General features: G+C 39.4%; 1 protein-coding gene across 4 annotated transcripts in view; it reads right to left on the bottom strand.

Moving 5' to 3' along the window:
• The window catches only part of PTPRO (protein tyrosine phosphatase receptor type O), a 1,723,724-nt gene that overhangs the window by 51,462 nt on the left and 1,645,735 nt on the right, over positions 1-26,527 (bottom strand). For all 4 annotated transcript variants that reach the window (XM_044088440.1, XM_044088442.1, XM_044088441.1 and 1 more), the window contains one exon: positions 11,364-11,499. In XM_044088440.1, coding sequence (XP_043944375.1) covers positions 11,364-11,499 — 136 coding nt within the window. The remainder of the gene's footprint in view (positions 1-11,363; positions 11,500-26,527) is intronic.

A 26,527-nucleotide genomic window follows, 5' to 3' on the forward strand; every position in this document is an offset into this window, starting at 1 on the left:
AGTTAAAGTTGGAGGACTATACAGAAGCAGATCATCTCCCTTGCTCAAACGACTTGCAGATAGGTCAGAAATGAATTCCCGGTACTAAAACTCACTTAAATGATTTTTTACTCAATGAATATAGAATGAAGCACTCAGGAAGCTCAAAACAAATGTCTAGTTAAAAGAAATGTCCAAAACTGCAAAATAGTTATGAAAATGTTTGAAACACTATCCGAATTGCATAAAATGTATAAAACAAGGAGACCTATCGGATTTTTTCACTATGTGCAATTTTTTTGCATTAATTAAAGCTATTCGAAATATCCAAAGTGTACAAAGTGTTTACGAGTTTGTGCAGTATTACAGTACAGTTATTTCATAACGTACAGCCATTTCAAAGAATATTTCGTAAAGTACAGTCTTTTGAAGAGTTTATTGTGCATTTGAATGTTGTTACATGTAACTGGTGTGAGTGCATGCTCATACATAATTACAAGGGCGATATTTGCACTGTGTTCAAGCATAATTTGTTGGCATGCCAGAAGAATTTCACAGATCTGCCCCACTTGTATTTGATAGTAATATTGCAGAAAATTGGAGTGTGTTTGAACAAGAGTATGATTTCTTCATATAGGCTGCATTTTCTGACAAAGATGCACATACAAAGACATCTATTCTGCTTAATTTAGCTGGTTCAGAAGCCATTGAAAGGGAGCATTCATTTGTGTATGCACCTGCTGTGTATGCAGGGGAGGGGGAAAACTGCCATATAGTGGTTCTGGCTGAAACAAGGGAAGACCCAGAGTGCTTAAAACATAAATTCAGAGAAATGTGTAATCCCAAACGAATATTACAACGGAAAGGCACATATTCTATACAAGCGATCAAAAGCCTTGTGAAACGTTTGCAGCATATATAATTGACTTGAGAAACAAGGCTAAAACATGCAGAATTTAAGGGATGAGTTGATAAAAGACAGGTTTATGTGTGGTTTTAAAGATGATGCAATGAGAAAGATTTTGCTTCGAGACAGGGATTTAACTTTGAATAAGGCCATAGAGATTTGTCAAATAAATGAGCTAACAGAAAAGCATACAAACCTGCTTACAAATGAAAAATGTATTCTTCCAGTGCCTTCCAGTGCTAATGTTGACAGTATGCAGCACATGGTTAAAAAATACAGGCCTAAGGGTGTGGCAGCTTCAGTGAAACCCAGAGCCTTTTTAGTAAACTCCAAAGCATGCTAAGCGGACATGCTCAGTGAAGCACAAGGGTGAGTCAGCAAAGTTAAAAAATGTGCTCCCACATAGCCTCATAGTCAGCTGCTGTAATTTTGGAGGTAATCATTAACCTAAAAGAGAAAAGTGCTTAGCTTTTGGCCAGCAGTGCCACAAATGTAAAAAGTGGAATAATTTCCAAAGGTTTTGTAAATTAAAAGAGGTCCTTTCTTTTATTAAAAGAGAACATTCAAAGACGCAGGTTGATCAACTAGAAAGCTGTGATCCTATTTTTTATGCTGATGGTGTGTCTGTGCTTGGTGGTGAAGAAATTCAAATTGAAGGCTCAGTAGTGCTTTCATGTTACTCTGCTGGAAAAAGCTATGACTTGCAGTTTTACGTAGTCAAAAGGCATGTACACTCATTGTAAGGCCTCAGAGACAGTTTGAAAATGTGACTGCTTTCATTTAATAAGGAAGTCCACCATGTAAGCTTGAAAAATAACAGCTCCAATTTTGGTCGGACTATTTTTTCTACCTATGCTGATCTTTTTGAAGACAGGTTAGGCAAACTCCCAGTTGTGTACTTTGTGAAACTAGACCCTGAACTCAGCCCAGTCATCAGATGAGCACAGAAAGTTACAGTAGCAATGCAGGACAGAGTCAAAGCTGAGATAGACAGAATGATGCAGGAAGGAGTAATTTGTCCAGTAGAAGAACCAACTGAATGGGTATCCTCCATGGTGGTAGCTCATAAGAAAATCTCAGATGATATCAGAATATGTACTGATCCAAGAGACTTGAACAAAACTAAAACCACCTCATCAAAAGGGGCTATTGTGTTTCACTTCATTGATATTCAGTGTTAAAATCTTAGCCTAGAGGGTTCCTGTGTATTTATAAGAGTTAGTCACATTCTTTGAATTTATTACTGCTCAATTTCTGAGTTGTTTGGCTTCTGCTACATACCTACAATCAACTGTATTACTACCTGAGTTAAGTACAAACTTGCAGTGTTAAAGATTCTACTGCATTTTATTTTATTTTTCTGTGCATTTAATTGTTTCATTGGTCTGTGTCTCTCTGTATTCATTTATTTTTCTACTTAATTGTTTCATAGAATACTGTGGTCTCTCTCTGACTCTGCAGTTAGTTTCCCACCCACCCTCCTTGTTCTTGTTGTGGTATTAATCTTGGTGGCTTTGGAATTTCCCACCCCTCCTGTAAATTTGTGTTTGTACACTCCTCCTGGGCTTATCTCATTTGCTCATTCAACTGAGTACAGTGAGATCATATTTTGACTTCAGATACTCCTACCAGTCCCATCTGTTCAGCTCTATCCCAACTCTATTCCAGTCTAGTGTCACTAGCTCATTCTACCTAATACAGAGAGAATGTTTGTGAAGGGCAAGCCACTTAGGTCCTTAATTTTGAATTATCTTCTGTTTCTCCTTTCCCCCTTTCCACTTTCCAAAAAAAAAAATCCTAAGCTTGTTTCCTGCCTTTCCTGTAACTAGTTTAGTCCAGATACAAATTTGCTCTAACCAGTACTGTTTGTAAGCTTCTGAGCCCCCAAAGCCTTTCTGTGTTGGGGGAAGCCTTCTAGCTTATCAGTGGGAGTGGTAAGCACTAGGTAGCCTATCTACCTCAAGAGGGGTTTCTGGCCCAGAAATTGTAGTTTATTGGTCGTTTGGGTAGTTTTTCCACCTCTTCAACTTTCTGGTTTAAAAGCCTGCATTTGTGCTTGTTTCATTTGTGCTTGTTTCCCATCTTTCCTGTAACTAGTCTAGTCCAGATACAGATTTACTGTATCCAGGAATGTTTGTAAGCTTCTGAGCCCCCCAAGCCTTTCTATGTTGGAGGGAAGCCTTCTAGCTTATCAGTGGGAGTAGTAAGCATTAGGTAGCCTATCTACCACAAGAGTGGTTTCTGGCCCAGAAATTGTAGTTTATTGGCTGATTGGGCAGTTTTTCCATCTCTTTCAACCTTCTGGTTTAAAAGCCCGTGTTTGCGCTCGTTTCCCTCCTTTCCTGTAACTAGGCTAGTCCGGACAGATTTGCTGTATCCATCACTGTTTGTAAGCGTCTGAGCAGCCCCAAGCCTTTCTGTGTTGGAGGGAAGCCTTCTAGCTTATCAGTGGGAGTGGTAAGCACTAGGTAGTATATCTACCACAAGAGTGGTTTCTGGCCCAGAAGTTGTAGTTTATTGGCCATTTGACAGTTTTTCCATGTCTTTCAACTTACTGGTTTAAAAGCCCACATTTGTGCTTGTTTCCCATCTTTCCTGTAACTAGGCTAGTCCAGACAGATTTACTGTATCCAGCACTGCTTGTAAGCTTCTGAGCCCCCCAAGCCTTTCTGTGTTGGAGGGAAGCCTTCTAGCTTATCAGTGGGAGTGATAAGCACTAGGTAGCATATCTACCACAAGAGTGGTGTCTGGCCTAGAAATTGTAGTTTATTGGCCATTTGGGCAGTTTTTACATCTCTTTCAACTTTCTGGTTTAAAAGCCCACGCTTGCGTTTGTTTCCCACCTTTCCTGTAACTAGTCTAGTCCAGATACAGATTTGCTGTATCCAGGACTGTTTGCAAGCTTCTGAAGCCCCAAGCCTTTCTGTGTTGGAGGGAAGCATTGTAGCTTATCAGTGGGAGTGGTAAGCACTAGGTAGCCTATCTACCAAAAGATCCAGGTACAGATTATTAGTTTTAGCACTTGAATTTGCTTATTCATGCTCATCACTTGTTCAGAACTTATTGTTAGCACTAAATAAGCTACAAATGACTACCTTCCTTTTTACTTAGAGGAAAACAGTTTTTGTACTTACTTTCCTCACTTGCTTAGAGAAAAACAGCTCTTATACTCACTTTATTCACTTCTCTAGAGGAAAGTAGTTTTTTATTCAGGCATGTCCATGGGTCAGCTCCCAGTGTTCTCTCCTGTCTATCTGATGAATCTGGGCATCTTCAGGCAATGTAGCAATTGCCTCATGTACACAGACAACCCTCTCCTCCTATCACCCAACACCACAACCTGTGAGAGATGCACTTACCTAGCCAAATTGTAGGTAAAGCTCTCTACAACCAAGACTGCACTTGACAGTCAAAAGGAGAAGGTAAACACTTGCACCACACCACGCACATCACATAGTCCCCACTAAACCTACACCACCAAAATCCACATATAGAAACACAAAAACATTTGCAGAGGCTCTCAATAATAATCTGCTCAAGCAACAGAGACCTCCAAAGCAGAAATACAAGCAACCTCCACCCCTCAATACAACCCAAATGACAAATAGCCCACAGACTCAGTGTGCCAATAAACCACAGCCCATAAGGCAAACCAATGTACCCAACACACTAATCAAAGGTGACTCTATAGTCAGGCACACTGATGTCCCACTCACCAGGCTAAACAAGGAGAAGGTTACTGTCAGCTACCTGTCGGGTGCCAGGATCCACCACATAACCCACGCATTCAGGTCACTCCACAACAAGTAAAAATATGACTCTGTCATTGTCCACGTTGGTGTGAACGACCTGAGACATACTTCCCTGGACTACATGAAAAGAGACATGGAAGAGCCCTCAGATCTTGAAACCCAGACAGGTATGACCCTAACCCTGAGCAGCATCCTGCCATCGCTCAGAATGATACTGCAGTACAAGGAGAAAATGATTGACTTCAACAATTGGCTAAGCTTCTGGTGTCATTCTAAGGGGATCCAGTATCTCTCTGCCTAGGATGACATGGTTGACAGACCACGATGTTTTGCCAGAGATGGCCTGCATCTGTCTCCCCTGGGATTCCGAATACTGGCTAAGGTTCTTGCCGCCCCTAAAGTGCCTTTTTTAGGTAAAGTTCAAATGACAAATTCACCACTGTAACAGGAACAGGCAAGCAAAAACTGAGGGTAATGCTACTCAGTGTTAGAAATCTAAATCTCAAAATGCACTCACTCGAGGCACTCCTTAAAATGGAGAACATCGATATCTGTGCAGTGACTGAGATCTGGTTCAAGGATCTAGAAAGCATCTCTGCATTATCAGGCTATAACTCATGACACACTTTTTGGCCATCTAACCTGGACCAGAATACCAAAGGCGGAGGTATGTCCATATTCATAAGGATATCCACACCTCCAGGCTAGTTGTGCAGCATAATGCATCTGAGGTTATCCAAGTGCAACTAACTCTGGGCAAAACTGCAATCCAAATTGTAGCTTGTTACAGATCCCCCACCATGCCCCAGGATTCCCACTCCTCTTTTCTTGATATACTGGAAAATATTAAGGTTCAACCAAACACCCTAATAATGGGTGATTTCAACTACCCCACCATTAACTGGGAAAACTACTCATGTACCAACTCCTTTGCTCAACGCTTTCTGGAATTCATAAATTCCAATGCCCTGGATCAACTTATCCACACCCCCACCAGGGGCAACAATATCCTAGACCTAGTTATTACCAACATGAGTGATCGGTGGTCCACACCTGAAATCAACTCCTCGTTGGTCAGATCCGACCATAAGCTAATTACCCAAGATATCCACATTCCACCACCACCCACCATTAAGGAAACCATGGTAAAAAACTTCTCCAAAGCCAACTTCATGCTTCTTAAGACAGAAATGGTGAACTTCATGACACCCATGCAGCTGGACAATACAGTTACAACTGCTGAATCCTACACAAATGCACTCTATAAGCACTTACACGAGTGCATGGATCATGCTATCCCAAACAGAATCAAGATGCTATCCTCCAAAAAAAGGAAGCCAATCTGGTGGTCCCCTGCCATAAACAAACTCTACAACAGAAGGAAGAAACTGTTGCAAAAGAGAGTAAAATCCCATGAGTGGAGGAGCTGCCTGGTCAGCCTCAGTAAGAAGCTGAAATCCCTTATAAGATCCTCCAAAGCTAGCAACAACAACAAAATTGCCACTGATTCTAAGGACAACCACAAAGCATTCTATAGCTATGTCAAGAATCTCAATGGCAACACCCAGATCTGCTCTGAGTTACAGCACAATGGCACGAAAATTACAGAACCAACTGATATTGCCAACATCCTGGCAGATAGGTTCAGTGCTAACTTTAACCCCCTCTCACCCCCTAAAGGGCTCATATCTATACAGGAAGAATGCAGAGTCCCTGTAATCACATCTATGCAGGTAAAAGCTGCACTCTCTAAAACCAAAAACACACCATCCATGAGACCGGACAACATCCCAGGCTGCGTTTTACACAAACTTCAGAATGAACTGTCTCCCCACATAAGCACCATGTTCAATCATAGTCTCATGTCAGGCTTTGTGCCCACTGAATGGCGCACAGCAACAGTTATCTCACAAAGGGGGAGCCACCACTGATCCTGGGAACTATCACTCTATTAGCCTGACAAGCCTGGTCTGCAAGGCCATGGAACATATCATCATGGAACTCATAAACGAAGACATTGGTAACCTCCAAACCCTGGACCCCACCCAGTTCGGGTTTGTGAAAGGCAGATCATGCCTTCTGAACCTGATCGACTTCTTTGAGGCGGTCACCAAAGCCGTAGATGAGGGTAAGGTGGTTCACACAGCCTATCTTGACCTCACCAAGTCTTTTGACACCATCCCCCATTCTGGAATTATAGCTAAACTCACTAAACTAGGTATAAATCCCTACGTCACAAGATGGGTTTCCAACTGGCTCACTGACAGTACACACATTGTAAAAGTTGCAGACTCCAAATCTGACTTCAAACCAGTGACAAGTGGAGTACCACATGGTTCAGTCCTCGGACCTCTCCTGTTTGGTATCTACTTCTCTGAAGTACAGGCTAACACAGAAGGCCTCTGGCTAACGATGTTCACAGATGACTGCAAACTAGGAGCCATAGTCGAGTCCCCATATGATGTGGACATCCTAAAGAAGGGCCTAACTGAGACAGATGCCTGGTGTCAGAGGCATGGCTTCAAGCTCAATGCCAGAAAGTGTATTGTCATCCCCTTTGGTAAAAACTCTGTACCCATGAACTATCACATAAACAGCAGTCTACTTAATGTTGAATGTGTGATAAGAGACCTTGGGACACAGGTAGACAGTAGTCTCTTGTTTAATAATCACATCACCACAGTAGTCAGGAAATCCTTCTATGTGGCACACCTCATCACAAAAGGGTTCTCATCCAGGAAAAAAGAGGTCATTGTTCCCCTCTACTCGGCACTCAGACCCATTACAGAGTACAACGTCCCTTTTGGAATGTACCTCACAAGACATCTGCAGCAGCTGGAAAGGCCACAGAAGTACCTCACAAAGAGGATTACTGGCCTCAAACAGATGCCCTACACTAACCATCTCAAAAAACTCCAGCTTTACTCTGTAGCATATCGCCTACTCTGAGGAGATCTCTGCCTAACATATAAAGCTATGTTAAACCCAGAGCTGTTGGACATGCTACACCTTAAGAAATCCCAATCCCTCTGAGCTACACGCTCTAGGGACCTAAACCTTGTCACCACAATAAACAGGACATGCTGGAGGGATAGATTCCTGTCCCAGATACTTCCTATACTCTGGAACAAGCTACCCATCTATGTCAAGCAAAGTTCCTCATTAGCACTCTTCAAGAAAAATCTTGATGAGTGGATGGGAAATAGAAAATACACCCTGGGGATCACTTCTGTGGCTCTGCTCAACAGGGGCACAGGAATTAACCTTCTTGGGTGGCGTAAGCCAGGAAACCTTGTTGGCTAGGCTTACTTAGGCCCTTGGGCCGATAGCCTAGTACCTACCTATGACCCTATGAATCTGATGCGTACAGTCGAAGAAGTTGCTGCTGTCATGCCAAATGCCATTTTTTTTCTGTCTTAGATGCAAAAAGTTCATTTTGGCAAATTTTGTTTGACCAAAAATCTTCATTGCTAACCACTTTCAGTACACCTTTTGGCAGGTACAGATTTTTGAGAATGTCATTTGGAATAAATCCTGTCAGTGAAGTTTCAGCGTGCAATGGAATACATTTTTTCTGGCTATCCATGTCTATTATAGTTGATGACATTCTGGTAGGAGGCAATGGTGAAATCAAACATGATAGAAATCTCAGGATAGTTCTAGAATGTGCTCATTTGGTGACTCTTAAGCTGAATCTTCAGAAATGCAAATTCAGGCTACAAGAAGTTACTTATGCTGGTCATTTGTTTACTAGTTCAGGCTTACGACCAGATCCTTTCACGCAAACTGCAATTCTTGAGATGCTAGCTCCAGACAACGTCCAAAGCCTATAATATTTTCTTGGCATGGTTAACCATCTAGGCAAGTTAATTCCAGACTTGAGCTAACTTTCAGCACTGCTAAGAGAGGTGACACACAATGATGTAACCTGGTCCTGGTCAGAACAACACCGAAGAGCATTTGATTTCCTGAAATAGAGAATTGCCAGTCCACCTACTTTAAGTTATTATGATGTTCACAAACCAGTAGCTCTTTCTTGTGATGCTTTGACATTCGGTCTTGGTGCAGTCATTCTTCAAGCGGGTAGACCTGTAGCCTATGTGTCCAGAACTCTAACCCAAGCTGAGATGCAATAAGCTCAAATAAAGAATGAGCTTTTAGCAATTGTGTTTGCGTGTTCAAAGTTTCATGATTATATTTATGGCCAACCTATTCAAATTGAGACAGATCACCAACCTTTAGTCACTAGTTTGAAAAAGCCTATGAGATTGCAATGCATGATGTTGAAATTGCAAAAGTACAATTTTCTTTTGGTTTACTCAAAAGGCAAACTTTTTTGTCTTGCTGATATTTTATGCAGATTGCCCAGAAAAAACACTGAACAGCATGACAATGAGAAACCTGATTTTAAAGTCATGGAATTGAGACATTTTTCTTCCACACATCTTGATATGCTTAGACATCATACAGCTTCAGATCCAGTTCTCCAGAAGCTCAATCACTTTATCAGTCAAGGATGGCCTTCTAAGCAATCTTGTTTACTACTATAAGTGCAACAGTATTTTCCGTACAGAGATGACATTTTGTCTGACAATGGTATCATCATGAAAGGTCCAAAAGTGACTGTTCCAAAATCCTTGGAACAAGAATATATTAAGATCTTGCAATGTGGCCACCCAGGAACTGATTCTACCAAAAGAAGTGTGAGAGGACTAGTATTTTGGCCTTCCATGTCAAAAGACATTGACAAAGTACTTTCATTTTGTTCTGTTTGTAATAGTACTAAGCCACATTAACAGAAAGAACCACTTCATCTAAACCAGATTCCTGAATTACCTTGGGTAACAGTAGCTACAACCATTTTTGAGTGGAAGGATCAACATTACTTGGTATTAGTAGACTCTCATTCAAACTGGTTCGAGACTGACCTGCTTCCTAATCTCATGTCCAATACTGTCATTATGAAGTTGAAGAGACATTTTTCTGTCCCTGGTAGTCAGCACAATGTTATTTCTGGTAATGGTGCACAGTTTACAATTCAGCAGTTCAAGAGATTTGCTGAAGCGTGGGACTTTGTTCATGTTACAGGTAGTCCTAAGTACCCACAATCAAATGCTTTGGCAGAACGTGCAGTTCAAAGTGCAAAACAGCTGTTAGAGAAATTGAAATGAGACAATGCCAATGTTTTTCTAAATCTCCTGAATCTCAGAAACATTCCTTATGGTAATCATTTTGGTTCACCTGCTCAGAGACTTATGTCGAGACAAACCAGAACCACACTACCAAGCAGTCATAATTTGTTGGTTCCATGTGCTAAGAACAGCAAAGTATTGAAAGCTCAACTCCTGAAAAAGCATTTGTCCCAGACGTCCTATTATGATAAGACCAGCAAACCGCTCAATCCATTACAAGAAGGGGAGATAGTGAGGATGCAGACAGCAAAAGGTTTGCTGGGACTGGATTTGTGAAAAGTTTGTGTTAAGAGTCAAGATCATATGGAATCGCAAGGAATAGTAGGCAGAATTGGAAACATTTTGTACCAGTGTCTAAGCCAGTATTGCAGCATCTTGCCTGTGATAAAGAATCTAGTTCTCAGAGTGACTTATTCAATGTTCCAGTTCCAGAGGACATTCTAGTTGATATCCATGTTCCTGAGAGAGCCCAGAAGCAGATCACTCACCAGTGACTGTCCCTGTTGCTAAACCCAGTCCTAACTGCTACATTACAAGATCAGGTTGCATTTCCAGACCTTGTTCCTGATACACAGCAACCTGGACATGAATGTTGTTTTATTCATTATTGTCTGTATAATTTGCTGCCTATTCAAATATCATTATCATTGCAAGGCACCTCAGTATAGATGGAGGATGTAGATCAGAGTGTGTGATGTACATTTAAGAAGCTTTCCAGTTAGCAGGCATGTGCATACACATGCTGAGCACATGCAAGCAAGAGTGCCATTTTGTAGTGAGCTGCAGAGGTGTAAGCATGCTTGTGTGTAGTAGTCAGTGAAGATACAGAAGACAGGAAGAAATGGAAACAGATGATCCACTGTGGCGACCCCTAACAGGAACAGCTGAAAGAAGAAGAAGTAGTAAGGGAGAGGTCAACAAGAGACCATAAAGTCCAATAAGAGAGACACTGCATGGGATATCAAGGCAGTGACAGTGTGGATAGCAATATTTCTGCTTATCATGTACAACACAATGCTGCTTTGAATGCTGAAGTAAAGATAATTTTCTAAGACAGAATAAGTACACAGATATATTTAGTGCAGCAAAGAGTTTGAAAAATAACATTTAGAAAAGCACTTGCTTTACAGTCCAAGCCACTATACCATGTCTTTTTTTCTGCCAAAATAATGTACAGATTAGAAAATGTATATTATATCTACAGTGCCTTTGGGTATATGAAAATGTAAAGAAATGGGGAATACAGCATCTGGATCACTGGCTAATTTACTCCACTACAAAGTTATCAATTTGTTTAGTGTTAGCTGAGCATAGGATTCATAAGTTTCTGCTGTATCATAGGTAAGTACTAGGCTAAGTGCCCTGAAGGCCATTTTAACCATAACCAATATCCCAAGGTCAGAACACAACCCTGTATCTTGTTCCTATGAGGTGAATACCTTAACCATTATGCCAAACCTCCTGTCTGCTTCATATACTATAGCAAAGGATAAAAACAACAATAATATCTTAAATTAGAAAAGAGACCTATACCTCTGTCTGTACCATGCACATCCTGTAGGAGCGTAGTTCAGCCACCAGACCTAAGATGTCGACAAACTCGTGGTCTTTCAGATGCTGTTGCAATCGGTCCAAAGCTATGAATGTGCCCGTTCTTCCCACTCCAGCACTGTATTAAAAATAAATTACCATCAAATCATCAGCAAAATGGTAAATATCTATATCACCGGTAGTATGTACAGCTACTGACATTTGAACAGACTCTTGTGTAACTTAAATTTTACACACAAGCACAATACCACATAGCTTTAGTAGTACCACACTGAAACAAAACAGGAAGAAAAAGCCATCTTGTCTGTCTCTTTTAGACAGTCTCTGTGTCTCATTCACATTTCCAACTTTTGGGCTAGATTGTTCCTTTTACAAGTGATATTTGTGTTTCATGTCCAGGCTTGCAGTGTAACAATTTATATTCCACCTATTACAATATGATTACATTTTTATCCTGAAGTCCAAAAAAAAAAAAAAATTAGATGTAGGTATGGCTAGCCTTTTTTTTCAGTAGCCCTTATTCATATTACATGGAGCAGACTGCACACTGTTACATCATTGTATAGATGGATGGTGTCAATAACATCAATACCAGACCAATAACATGCATGGCAAGTGAAAGGCATGACCACCATGGCTGGCTTGTTAAAAAAGTAAGCTATATGCTGTTGGTACTTTGCGATTTTTCCCTCAGCCCTGAAGAGTAAGGAGGCATCAAAATAAATTGCGACCCCTTTTGAGGTGAGTTTCACCCTCTCAAGGTGTTTGGCCTTATCCCAGCATTGTGCAGCTGTAGAGTTAGCACATGCAAGCTAATAGGTTCATAGGTAGCTACTAGGATGTGGTCCAGCAGACCACTGAGAAGCCCAGCCCAATATTCCAATCACCATGGAGCACTGCCTGGTTAAATGAGTTGATTGGACTTCACAAAGGCAATGGAACACAGGTATACAGTTACCACCCACCCCGTTGTCAGTGGGACACACACAGGTTGAGTCTTGTCATCCTGTTGCCTACACTATCAAGCAGTGGGACTTTAAAACTCCCATTTTGCAATACGTGCTGAATTGCCGTGGAAATGCCAAAAACACTTCCGTTTTTTCCACGGCAATGCAGTTACATCACCAACCCAGACCTGCAGGCAGAGATATTCCCTGTTAGGTCCAGGTGGTGTAAATCATGCAGCAATTGGCTGCAAGGATTCAAGGGGGGGCAGGGATTCCACTTGGAAAAGACTTACAAAGGTTGCAGCTGTAGAGCAGTGTTGTATTAGCGCTTCTACAGCTGCTAATTTGATTAAAGGTCAAGGACTGTGAATTTTTTGCCAGCCAGCAAAAAGCCAGGAAGCCAGCCAGCAAGGTAGCAAGCCAGCCAGCCAGCCAGGAAGCCAGACAGCTAGGGAGCCTGCTAGCCAGCCAGCCAGTCTAGCAGGTAGAGAGCTTGCTAGCCAGCCAGCCAGTCCAGCAGGTAGGGTGCCTGCTAGCTAGCCAGCCAGGCCAGCAGGTAGGGAGTCTGCTAGCCAGCCAGTCCAGCAGGTAGGAAGCTTGCTAGCCAGCCAGACAGTCCAGCAGGCAGGGAGCCAGTCATCCAGCCAGCCATTCCAGCAGAAAGGAAGACAGCTAGCCCAGCGAATATTGTGATAGTGGTAAGTACATAGTATTTTGTGGCTCTAGTTATTTAAAATGGGAATATTGTGCTTTATTTAAACTTAAGTTTTTAATGTTTAGAGGTAAATGGGGGTGCAGTATGCAGTATTTAAATCCGTGCAGTGGTAATTTTGAGATTTCCGTGTAGTAGTTTAAAATGGGAATATTGTGCTTTATTTAAATTTAAGTTTTTAATATATAGAGGTAAATGGGGGTGCAGTATGCAGTATTTACATCTGTGCAGCGTTTCTTGAGATTTTCAAGTAGTAGTTTTTAAAGGTATAAAAACTGTGTGTGTATGTATATGTAATTATAATTGTTGTGGTTGTTGGGGTATGATTTGGAAGCGTTACTTTTTAAAGCCTGAAACGTGTGTATAGAAGTTTTGTTTATTTATGGTGGGGGCAGTCTTAAAGATAAATATAATGTGATATTTTTCTATTGTCGTAGCTCTTTCAGGGTACTTTCTGTTTACAGATAGAAAATGTTTGAGTATAGTTTGCACTTTTTTGTGTGGAAATGTGTGGAATTTAATGCTGTTTTCAAGAAGTTAGGATATACTGTTTGGGTAATTTTTCCTGTTAGTTCTTGGAAGTCAATGTGCATGTGGTATGTCTACCTTTTGAGGAGGAATGTTAATAGGTAATGTAGCGCATTTATTATTCCAGTAGGTACATGTTGCCAACTTGCTGAAGCTGTTTCAAGATTGTTTTAATTTATAGTTGTAAATGTGTGCATTTTATTTTTATGCTGCCTTTAATAAGGCTAAAATGTCCTGCTTTGCTTGTAATGTAAATATGGGGTTTTCTGCTTTTACGGCACCTGTTTATTGCATCGTTGTGCTGAATAAATTGCTGTTAAAAGCTTATTTTTATTTCTCCTAATTGCTATGTTTTGAGGTGAAAGGGGTCTGCCGTGCATTGTAGTTTATTTTAGCTGCTCATGCAAGAAGTACTTTTAAAAGGTAAAATGTTTACGTACTTTTTTCCTTTTTTTTTGTGGATGCATGATCAGAAGTTAATGCAGTGCATTTGGGATTGTGCTAAAACATGTCATCGTTTTAGGATAGTTTGCTTTTATAAGTAGCAAAGTTTGTATTTTGCTTTTAGTGATGTCTTCAATAAATTTACAATGTACTGCTTTCATTATAATCAGATTACGCCCAGTGCTGCTGTTGGGTCTGTTCGTTAATTGATCATTGTACTATGTAAATTAGTGCTATACATTTATTTCTTTTCCAAACTGCTGTGGTCAAAAGGTAAATCGGGTCTATGGTGTCCACTGTGCCTTCTCATTCATTTTAGAGTGGCTTTTTGGTACAGTGAGAATGTGTTTAACTTTATTTTCTTGAGGGGTGAGAGACATGTTCGGCGGTAAAAATGCATTTTGTTTTCTACAAGCTGTGTTAATGTCAGTTTTCAATGGCCAAAATGCCCCCTACATTACCTCATTTATTATTTTACCTTTTTCAAATGGTTTGTAATGTTAATTCTCTTCTGCTCCATTCCTCACGTCTTTCATATGCCGATGTTTTTCAAGCCAGTTCTTTCATATGCTAGTGTTTTTCAAGCCAGTTCTTTCATATGCCAGTGTTTTTCTAGCCAGTTCTTTTGAGTGCCAGTGTTTTTTTAGCCAGTTCTTTCAAGTGTCAGTGTCTGTATTCATCCATCTAAAACCCCTTTTGCCCATTTTTGTACATGGGGTCACTGGGGACGTCATTTAACAGTGGCAATCATCTACAGCCAAGGCCAGTTCATTCTCAGGTCTTCAGTGAATCTATACCAAAAAAGAATGTTCAACTGCTTCATGTTTCATATGCAAGTGTTTTTATGATTGTTACCAGGTGCCAGTCTTTTTCAAACCAATGATTTCATGTGCCAGTGTTTCTAGCTAGTTCTTTTGTGTGCCAGTGTCTCTAGCCAGTTCATTCGTGTGCCAGTGTCTCTAGCCAGTCCATTTGTGCACCAATATGTTACTGCACCCTCCTCACACAGTTTTGCTAAATATGTTGTATATCTGGGTAAGTACAGATTCAAGAATGAAGAGATCAGCAGCTTCATCACAGTCAACCAGCAGCAAGAGAATGTGCAAGTGGCAGGATGTTTGGAAAACAGAATTCGACTGGATCGAGAGATGCAGTGATGTAAAAGCATTCTGCAGGTACTGCAAGAAAGAATTTCTAGTGACCACGGTGGAAGAAACTATGTTGCATGACATGAGGCAACTGAACAATATAAGACTGCTATTCTTCAAGCAAAATCCTGTCACCTGATGACAAAGTGGGCAAGGAACACAAACATTGAGTAACCAGAACTTAGGATCATTGCAGCAGAAGCCTCTGAGGTGTTCCATGCTCTTAAGCACAATATTTCCTATAACAGTTTGGACTGTGCAGTAAAGTTGGTCAGCCAGTTGTACAGTGACTCGGACATTGCAAAGAAACTATCTTGTGGAAGAACCAAGGCTGAAGCCATAGTTGAAAATGATTTGGGACTGCACTCATTGGAATGCCTCCTGCATAACATTCAAAAACCAGGCATTTCATTTGCAATTTCATCGGATGCTTCCAACAAGGGGAGCATAAAATTATTTCCACTTGTTTTAAGTTATTTTTCTAAAGAAGAAAGGGTGATGAATGCCCTTTTGGACTTCTATGAAGACCCTGATGAATCTGCACAGGCTATATCACAGCAAATTTTGAACATTATGGAAAGGCACTCCTAGCCCTGGAACAGCATTTCAGCATTTGGGGCTGATAATGCCAGTGTAAACTATGGGAAGAAATCTGGTGTGTATACCAGATTAAAAGAAAAGTGCCCAACACTCCAGAAGGCTAACTGTGTTGCCCACATCATTCACAATGCAGCCAAAAAGCTGCAACACAACTACTGTATGATGTGGAAGTATTTGTAATGAAATGTTTCAGCCATTTCTCAGGTTCTGCCACAATAACCAGAGACTTGAAAGACTTTTTTGAGTTTTGTGGCATGGGACTTGAGAATCTGTTAAGGCATGTGCCAACAAGGTGTATGTCAATGCTGCCAGCCATTGAAAGAGCAGTGAAAAATCTCCCAGTTCTCCAGTCCTATTTCCTCTCCCAGGGAGAAGAGGAGACCCCCTCTCTGACAGATATGGCAGTACTTTTCTGCTAATGAGCATGATGAGAATGCATTGCCTGCACTGCCCCAGTACTATTTGCAATGTGTTGTCAGTGCTGTTCTTGTGGATTTCAAAGAACATAGAAGTACATTAGAAACATCAGCACTTGCTGCCATGGAAAGATTTTGAGTAATGGTCTCTCGGAAGCAAAAACTGCAGGCAAGAGCTGAAGGTGCTTTCTTTGGATGGAAACTTAGGGCACTTATGAACACATTAGACAGCACTTCTGCTAACAAACTGAAAATAGACTTCACTGTGTTCTTAGAGACAGCAGTAAAGTACTTAGAACAGTGGTATGATTATACTGAAAACAACTACTTGTGTACACTGTCTAAATTAGAACAGTGGTATGATTATACTGAAAACAACTACTTGTGTACGCTGTCTAAATTAGAACAGTGGTATGATTATACTGAAAACAACTACTTGTGTACGCTGTCTAAATTAGAACAGTGGTATGATTATACTGAAAACAACTACTTGTGTACACTGTCTAAATTAGAACAGTGGTATGATTATACTGAAAACAACTACTTGTGTACGCTGTCTAAATTAGAACAGTGGTATGATTATACTGAAAACAACTACTTGTGTAGACTGTCTATATTATCTCTAACCAAGCCCTTTGCTTTCAATGACATACTCAATGTGACCACTGCCCTGAGTCTGCAGGATGTAGATGAAGACCATCTTTTCAGGGACTACTTGGCAATTAGGCCCTTTCTTGAACAGTTATGTAACACAAGCTTGACCCCAGGAGAAAAGTGGCTGAAGCTTTTCAGAAAAGGGCCTGAGCTGACTGGTAATTGCTAGGGTATTATCTATGCCAACATCAAATGCATTTGCAGAAAGATTTTTTCTTTGGTGAAAAGTAAATGGACAGATGTGCGAAACCGATGTAGTGTGGACTTGTTAAAAGCCAAACTAATGATGATTATAAATTACTGGATGAAATGTAGTGACTTTTATTCAAATATTGTATCAAACTGAGCCCTTCTTCATGCCATAAAATCAAATTCAAAATACACTTTAAAAAAAAAAGTGATTTAGTGTACTAGTGTGCAGTGTGCAGTATATAGTACTAGTGTGCCGTATGTAGTTTTGTGTTTTTATTTGCTTTAGTTTTAATTTGCAATACAAACAGTGAATTATACACATTTAGCTTGTGTGTGGTATGTAGATTTTTAGTTTTCTTTCAGAATACTCATGGTTGGTTTATGAATTTTTTTTTACTTTTTTTAAATAAACAAGTGTCTGTTTAATGAGTGTATTTTTTTCCTTTAAAGTTTACTTACTGTTACAACTGAGTAATGTGTTTTTTGCAGTAATGCTTCACTTCATTTAAATGGTTTGTGAGTTTTCAGTATGCTGTAATAATGTCACAGTGTTGTACCCATAACTGTAATACTGCATCTCCTTTAACACCTCTAGTGATGTCATGGTGGGGGTGTGGCCAGTGTCATATTGGTCACGCATCCTGTCCTGCTGGCCACACCCTCATGTCCCACTTTGGCCTTGTGGCAACCCTACACAGGTATGATGCAACAGTTTCATTTACAACTGTAAATGATCTGCACTCCTGCCTTCTTGTTGTGTCTGATGTTTGATATACTGTTGTATGTGATCATCAGCTGCACATTAGGCAGCTTTATTGCTCAAGCTGGTTATTTCTTGCACTTCAGGTCCATTTTGTGATCTAAGAGCCTGTAAGGTTTAGCTCTGATCTCTGGTGGTAGTAGAGGGAAGCTTGTTTGAATTTTGTGCTGTAAATTACTTAACTCCTTAACACCTACGTGATGTAAAATTTCATACCTTTAGCTGCCTACACACACACATCTCACATTCCAGAGCATTTTCTGAAAAAATAAATGTAAAAGCATAAGATAAACAAATATAAATATTTTGTAAACAATAAAAGTTATTTCAACTGTACAAATAGCATTGTTCTCCGGAAAAGGTATTCTTTACAGTTTTGATAGTGCATTCATAGTCTGTTCCAGTAATACTGTAATATATTATAATACAAATTCCAAATTATATTTCTTCTATACTTTCACAAACATATTTTCATATCTTGAAAACTATGCAACTTCTACATCTACAGTTAGAACATTTTTGTTAACTAGACATAAGCTTTCACATGACAACAATAAATTCCTCTGTAAGCGCATGTTTAGTGTGATATTTACAGAGATAAGAAAACATATGTTTAATCATATAATTAGCAATACATATACTACTGGATGTCTCTCAAGATGTGCAACTTAAAGTGCAAATATTAAAGACAGTTTTCTTCATCAACATCTAAAGTTTCACCTAATGTCATGTAACAGTCGGTGGGTTACTTGTTTTTTCTGAACTATTAAGTACACATGGAAATATTGCTTATTGTCATAATTACTAGCAAACTACCAATATTTCCAGTATAGTGTGATATAAACCAGCATTTTCTGTGAATTGTCCTGTCTCCCACATTGGTGTTTCAACCATATGCATCCATACAATGTAGGTGTTTAAGTTATGAAAATATGAACATTTACATAAAAGTATGAATAGTAAGTGACAAAGATTAATTTCTCCACCTTAGGACATGCTTGACTAACAAGCTTAATGTAATGTTGTTAATAACTCATTTCCTAGCTAATAAGTCACTTAGTTAAAGAAACCAGACCCCCAAAAATGTATAAGGAGTTGAACTGGAAGTATACAAAAAAGGCATTTTTAGACTTGAGTGAGTTATGACACCTTATATTGTGCTAGGTGTGACTGGCCAGGGGACATTTTACTTGTTTCCTGCTTGGTTTCAACTTCAATAAAGGTATTGCATTTGTGTGAGGCTTGGCTCCATGTAGCAGTGCTTAGCACTGACCTGTATAGACGCTGGTACCTAAACTTGATATTTTCCCTATAAAACTGACCTTCAGATTTCCCTTTTCTTGGTTATACAAAGAGCAGCTAGTTTGTGCAGGGGCAAGCACTGCCCCACATGTTTTGGAGTAGATATTCCCATTACTACTCCTTACACCTGCAACAACCTACCGATTACCTAAAAGGGTCAGTAACAATGGACATGAACTTTTCTGCTGTCTCCGTAGCTTTCCTGGTGGATATGGGCATCCTGAACAATGTAGCAATTGTCTTATATTTGCTGACAACCAACTTATTCTTAAATAAACTGATGAAGTATGTATGAGATGTATATACACAATGTCAGTGGAGGCAAAGCTCTCACATACAAGCACTGATATTACAAACTAGGTTATTGAAAATGCACACATCACACCCACCATAGACAGTATGGATCAGATACATAGACCAACATATGCTGAGACACTTAAAAGTAATATTTCTAACCCTGAAGAATTCCAGATATTGGTCCTATACCTAACTTCCTCAGTAGTCCCAAATGCCCATCACCAAAACAACAGCCACCCCAACACATACAACCACATCTCAAAGAGCCCCAACTTCAAAGCCCATAAGAAAAGCCACCACATAACCCAATGTTTTAGTCACAGAAGACTCCATTGTGAGACACACAGATGTCCCACTCACCTGGGTTAGTAAGGAGTAAGTCACGGTCAGTTGTCTATCAAGGGCAAAGATTTGACAGATGATGCTCGCACTTAGGCCATTGGACCACAAGTACCGATATGACGCAATCATAGTCCACGTGTGTGTGAATAACGTGAGACATACTCCCCTGGATTAAATGAAGAGAGACATGATATACCCCAAGCTTTTACAAGCCTAACATTCAGCAACATTCTACCTTCACCAAGCATGATCCCACAATATAAGCAGAGGATGAATGATTTTAATAAATGGATTCTGGTGTCATTATAAGAGGTTACAATATTTGATAGTATGGGAGGATACAGTCAACAGACCCCAATGCTTTGCCACAGATGGTCTGCACTTGCACATCTCTGCATTTGAATATTGATCTAACAAAAGGTTCATAGGTGCCTCTTTTAGGCAATGCCAGCAAAACCAACCAAAGGGAATCTAAAGTCTCAGTGCAAGACATCTAAACAAAAAACTCCATTCTCTCCAAGCTCTCCAAGCTCTCCTCACCCTGGAGAATGCAGGCATCTGTGCAGTTATTGACAAATGGTTTAAAGCTGTGGAAACCACCCCAGCAGTGCAATGCTGTAATGTCTTCCACATATTTAGGCCAGTTACTGCACAAGCGGGGACTAAAGGTGGCGGTGTCTCAATCTACCTCAATAACAAGGTCACCTCAAGGTTGGACAGACAGGATGATGAGCTTGAGCTTCTCCCCATCCAAATTACCTTAGGCAAAGTCCCATACCATATCATTGCTAGCTACAGGTCATCCTCTATGACCCAGGAAACCCATACCACATACTCAAACATACTGGAGACACTCCCCATTCAACCCTGCACCATATTCATGGGCAACTTTAATTATCCCAGTATAAAATGGGAATTATATGTGACCACCAACATGCAGAGCCAGGGATTTCACTACTTTGTAAACACAAGTACCCTGCAACAGGTATTTCATATGCCTACTAGGGGTGCAAATATACTGCACCTGGTCCTCACAGACATGGGAGAATGCTGCACCATACCTCCAGTGTAATGTCATGTCTGCTAGAATCAGACCATAATGCTGTCTTTTTTTAAATAAAAATAATTCCTAGAAACTATTCTGAGGCAAATTTCTTACTATTAAGTGATAACCTGGCAACATTTCAAGTACCCCAGCCCCTGAGAACTCAGCAGCCTAGATGGAATTTTTTTAAAGAAACCCCGTACAATCATATGTATAGATTCATAGAAACAGCTGTGCCTACCAGGAATAAGCTCAGAACAAACTCAAAAAACAAGCCATCTTGGTGGAGTACCATCTATGGGTTGCACAGCAAAAGGAAGAAAATCAGTAAAAATTAGGAAGTGTAAAGCCCAGCAGGATAAAGGCTCCCTCAGCAATCTAAACAAGCAACTCAGAGGGCAAATCAAGTCTAAGAAAGCCAGTCTGAGGTAAAAATAGCCTCTCAGCCCAAGGATAACAATAAGGCTTTCTTTAGCTATGCCAGCTACCTAAAAGGCAACCATAAAGTGCAGACCTAATTGTAAATAGAGCCATGTGCATGGAACTGTAAGATATAGCAAATCTTCTGGCCAACATATTAATCTCCAATTTTACCTCCCTAGCCATTTCTCAGTAAATATCATTGAACACAACTCCCAACAACTATCCTCTCTAAAGCTGAGAACACCACATCAATGACATCCCAGGACACCTTCCAAACATACCTCTCAATTGTACAGATTTTTTGGTTCATATTTTTGGTCTGTTCCTCATAAAACTTGTGTTGTTTTTGGTAAATCACTGGGATGATCTGAGGATTAATGTCACCTAATAATGACTTACATTTAAGATTCAGACTTCAAATCCTTCGGGAAATGTATGTTAAAACAAACCCTGTTACTCTAGCAACTTTCTAAGTTTATAAGAGCAATATTTAAACAAATGTCCCTATTTTTGAGCTTCTGTCCCATCATTTTGTCAAGCTTTTCCAGATTTCTTGCATTAAGAGGTTGAGAGGTATGCTTCCAAATAACATGAAATATGATCTATAAGGAGTCACTTTTCAACTCGTGCCTCCATTCGGACTTTGTGCAACATGAATGCAGAACTACAATAGTCACTCCTCTGCTCAATGCCAGGCCATCTACAGGCCCTGAAAACTACTGTAAGTATGACTAGTTTTATATACAAAGTCATCAAAGGAATTATCATGGAAATGATTAATAATGACACAGAAAACACTCAGAAACTGGATCCAACCCAGTTTAATTAGTCAAAGGAGATGATGCCAGCTCATCCTGATAGACTTCATCAAGAAAATCACTAAGGCAATAGATGAGGGCAAAATGGTGCATACTCCCTACTTTACCTGACCAAAGCATTTAATACAATTCCTTCTAGGGCATTGTAAATAAACTCATGAAATTAGTCATCAACCCATATGGTTTGCACTGGATAGCCAGCTGCCTCTCAGATAGGACCAAGGAAGTTAGAAAAGGGGGTGTCCACAACAACAAAGAGGACAGTCACTAGCACAGTCCCTCAGAGCTCTGTGTTGTGTCTGCTCATTTTTGGCATCTACTTCTTGAAAGTGAAGGCCAAAGTCAAGGGCTTCTGGTTGACCAAGTTTGCAGATGATTACAAACTAGCAGCAGTCACAGAATTCCCACAAGATACTAATATGCTCTGGGAAGGGCTAACACAGACAAATAACTGGTGCCCAAGCCACTGTTTAAAACTTAATGCCAAGAAATGCATTATAGTACCCTTTGGGAAGTTGTCTATCCCAGAAAATTACCTAATTGATAACACAACCCTAAGCATAGCCCTAGTAGTCAGGGATTTGGGGATGTATGTAGACAGTAACCTGGCTTTTGACCAACATGTGTCTAGGGAAGTAAGGAAATCATTCCATGTTTCTCAATTTATAAGCAAGGATATAGCATCTAGGCCTAAAGAATTTATTATTCCACTGTATTCAGCCCTCATGAGACCCATCATTGAGTATGATGCCCCCTTTGGTATGTACCTGAGCAGGTACATGCAACAACTGTCAGAGATCCCTTGATTATATGGTGACTTTTATTACAGCTAACCAGCACATCTTGAGAAGCTTTCTTAATCTGATCTAAGAGCCTAGTTATCATGGAAAAACTACAAGAGGGATGGGATTTATTTCTCCTTCTTTCTGACATCTCTGTTTTTGGCTCTGCAGGTAGGCATTTCTCTTTGAGACAAACTGCTGCTCACACATAATAAAAGGTTTTCAGAATGTACCAGTAAATTTTGTTGGGAGTGATTAAACCCACATTCAGCCTCATTCACACAGATGGTAATTACTAGAGTTATGCATAAAATTTATTTAAAAAGGACTGGCATACATTTTTTAAACTATTCCATTGTATAATACAATTTCTTCCAGGGTTCTTGTGATAAAAAGTTTTGGGGGAGGTATTGCTGTCATGAGCTTTATCCATGCACAGCAGTTCATATGGATAGGAATATGAAATACTTTGGATTCTTACAGTTCTGCATAAAACAAGTGCTAATATAATAACATTAATAAGCTACTTAATATTCTTATCCAAATCTTGCTTCAGCTACAAACTCATCTTGATTTCAGGCTGAAGACATTAACAATTTATTTTTCATTATGTCAAAAAATTAAAAGGAAAAGTTGCGCATGAAATGTTAAAAATAAACAACAGTGATCACCTAGACACAAGGTGTAGTGAATGCACTTTCGGAAAAAAAATCTATACAAATTTCACAATGTGCAGACATATAATAATACTGAAGAATATAAAACTAAAATCCAAATGAAATATCTTCTCATGGAAATCTCTCCAATCTATACCACAAGGTACCAGAGCAACAGCCCCAAAACACATTATTACAGTCTGGTAAGAAAAGTTATAATTTTTCACAAAGACACTTACATCTCCTTAACTGGAAGTCATTAAAGACTCACTCCATTGATGATGTCTCTTGAGTTCAACAAGATATTTCTAAGTGTTCTAAACACATAAGTCCATCAGAATAAAAGGATTCATAGCCAACCCTGCTCCTTGGTTATCCTTAACAAGTAAAGAACTCATGAAACAGAGAGACAAAGCCTGGAAAGTCTGGAAAAAATAGAACAGTGCTTACTTTACTGTATTATAGACAACTAAAAAACCTAACAAAACAACTTTTCACCAAAAGAAAACCTACTACTCAACCAATCAAAACATACCCACTAATAACACCAAACTGTTTTGAGCCTCCATCAATAAACTGTTAAATTAATGAAAAGCTGCATAGCCAACACCAAACTCACAAAAAATGATACCATAGCCAATAACACCCACTTTATACAGACCGTATAGTCATTAACCACCCAGGTGACTAAGCAAGCTCTTCAGGTCCCTACTCAATCAAATAATCTCTGTCATCATTTTTCCTTCCAACTGGTTACTACAGATGCTTTCAGAAAATACCTCAAAAAATTAAAACTGCCCCTGAAATCTACCTGGTGAATATCTTAAAATGGCATCTGTGGCCATTGCATATCCAGTTTCAATTCTGATAAATAGATCCATATCTGAAAATAAAGCCCCCGCACTATGGAAAAATCATATATTATTCTGCCACACAAGGGTGGAAGCAATAGAGTTCTGTCATACTGTAGTATATTGCCATTTTACTTCCCCTATCAAAATAATAAAAAAAATTATTCATAAGCAACTTATCAACTAAGAGATAACCACCTTCTGTCTTCAACCCAGCACAGCTTCGATCCTCATCACAAAACAACTACTGCTTAGTTGAATTTTGTTAATGTTGTCAACACCTAAGAAATATCAGAAGCCTTGTCTCCACCATCTTCCTAGACTTATCTATAGATTTAAATACTGTCCCCCACCAGAAACTCTTACATAAACTCTCATCCTTAGGGCTCACCAGATCTTCACTACAGTCGTTCCATAGCTACCTCTCAAAGAGAGCAAAAGCAGTGAAATGGAAAACTGATTTCACCACCTTCTTGCCAATAAGGGATTGGTGTCCCACAAGGCTCCATATTAGACCCCATACATTTCAACATATTTATTCAATGATCTCTGCACTATTACAAAAAATGCTGCCCTAGTTCAATACACTGATTACTTGACATTAATCTACTCTGCCAAATCTCTCTTGCTATAAACTTCAAGACTTTACGCAACAATCCTTTTTTATCAACTGAAACATGGCTAAATAGTTTACAATTACCTCCAAGCCATAAAAATAACTGCTTTTCATCCCACAATACATCTCAACCAAAACAATGCAATTCACTATTATCTCTGTCATCACCATAATAGAACAAATAAAACACATAAAATTACCGGGCTTCATCATAGATGAGAAATTGAAACTCTACCACAATGTATCACATGTGGTTAAAAAAAAATCATCAAAAACTAGTAAAACTCTACCTCACTGATATAGCCAGAGGATGTATGGCCTTTACTTTCTTAACACTTTCTCTCATCTATGCGGCTGAATCTTCACTAGCCTTCATATCTCACAACTGTCCAAACTTGAGCAATATTATAATAAAATAGCCAAATTTGCAATAAACTATAACAATAAAGTATGTCACTGCATACCCCTCAGAGTTAAACTGTTTAGAACTATTGCATCCCTTATCCCTTTCTCAGCTATCTACAATACACAAACTTAAATCAGATAACTGCCCAGCCCTTAACAACTTCATACAACACTACTCCTCCAATAAAATTTTGTGCTATAGAGAAAATTTACAATAGCCAAATCATCTAATACTGCAGGTAACTCTTCGTATTGAAATACTGTTGTTTAACAAGAATCACATCCACTACCACTGACATCCATTGAGAATGCAAATGTATTTAAAACACAATTAAAATATCACCTATCAAATGACTGGATCTGCTACTGTACACCTCCAGGATAAATGTTATCTTCAGCTTGCTAGAGTATCAAACCATTTATCTTCATTCAGAATCCTATATTCCACAGCCAGTCTTCACCAATACCTCACAAGTTTTACTACATCTAACAGCTATGCACTTTATTTGGTGCCACCACTCACCAGCCCACCTCTATACTTCTAATATAAACTTTTTGAAAGCTTAATTTATAATTGTTTCTGAACCGACTTTACACTCCACCTCTTACTACAATAATGTTCTGCCCTATCTAGTTACTTTCCTGTCCTTCATTTCTTTGAAATTTTAGGCAGTAAGATATGATCAATCATCTGACAAACTCACTAATCCACCTCTTTAAATGCTTGTTGTTCAACATCTTCTTTTATCCTGTAATAGTTGTCTCCATTTTCATATGAATGTAATCTTATTAGCAAATGTATGTACAAGTGTTATTGCACATTAATTAAGTCTGTTCCTGTATATTACTGAATGCCTGTTTAAAATGTTTGTAATATACTGAAGTTTTTTCCCCAGGCCTCCACTGAAAAGTGCTTTTTGACTAAATCCAGCTGGACAAACACAGCAAACAAAAACAAAATAGAAATAATAATAATAAAATAAATAAAAACGCAAATAGAATGGCATGGGACAGAAACTGCACACAAGGCACTTTCCTACACAAAATCAAGGATGTCAACTATATCTCTATCAGCCATGTTAAGCAACATGCTATCATGGGGACATGCTCCTGATCTATGATGACAGTCTACAGTAGAACCAGTTCACAAAGGAAGTAATGTCACACCATCTGATGCAAGCAAAAATTTTATTCTCATCAGCCTAATC

This window comes from Protopterus annectens, chromosome 11.part0 (assembly GCF_019279795.1).
Source record: "Protopterus annectens isolate FY-2018-M chromosome 11.part0, PAN1.0, whole genome shotgun sequence".
Taxonomy (NCBI): Eukaryota; Metazoa; Chordata; order Ceratodontiformes; family Protopteridae; genus Protopterus; species Protopterus annectens.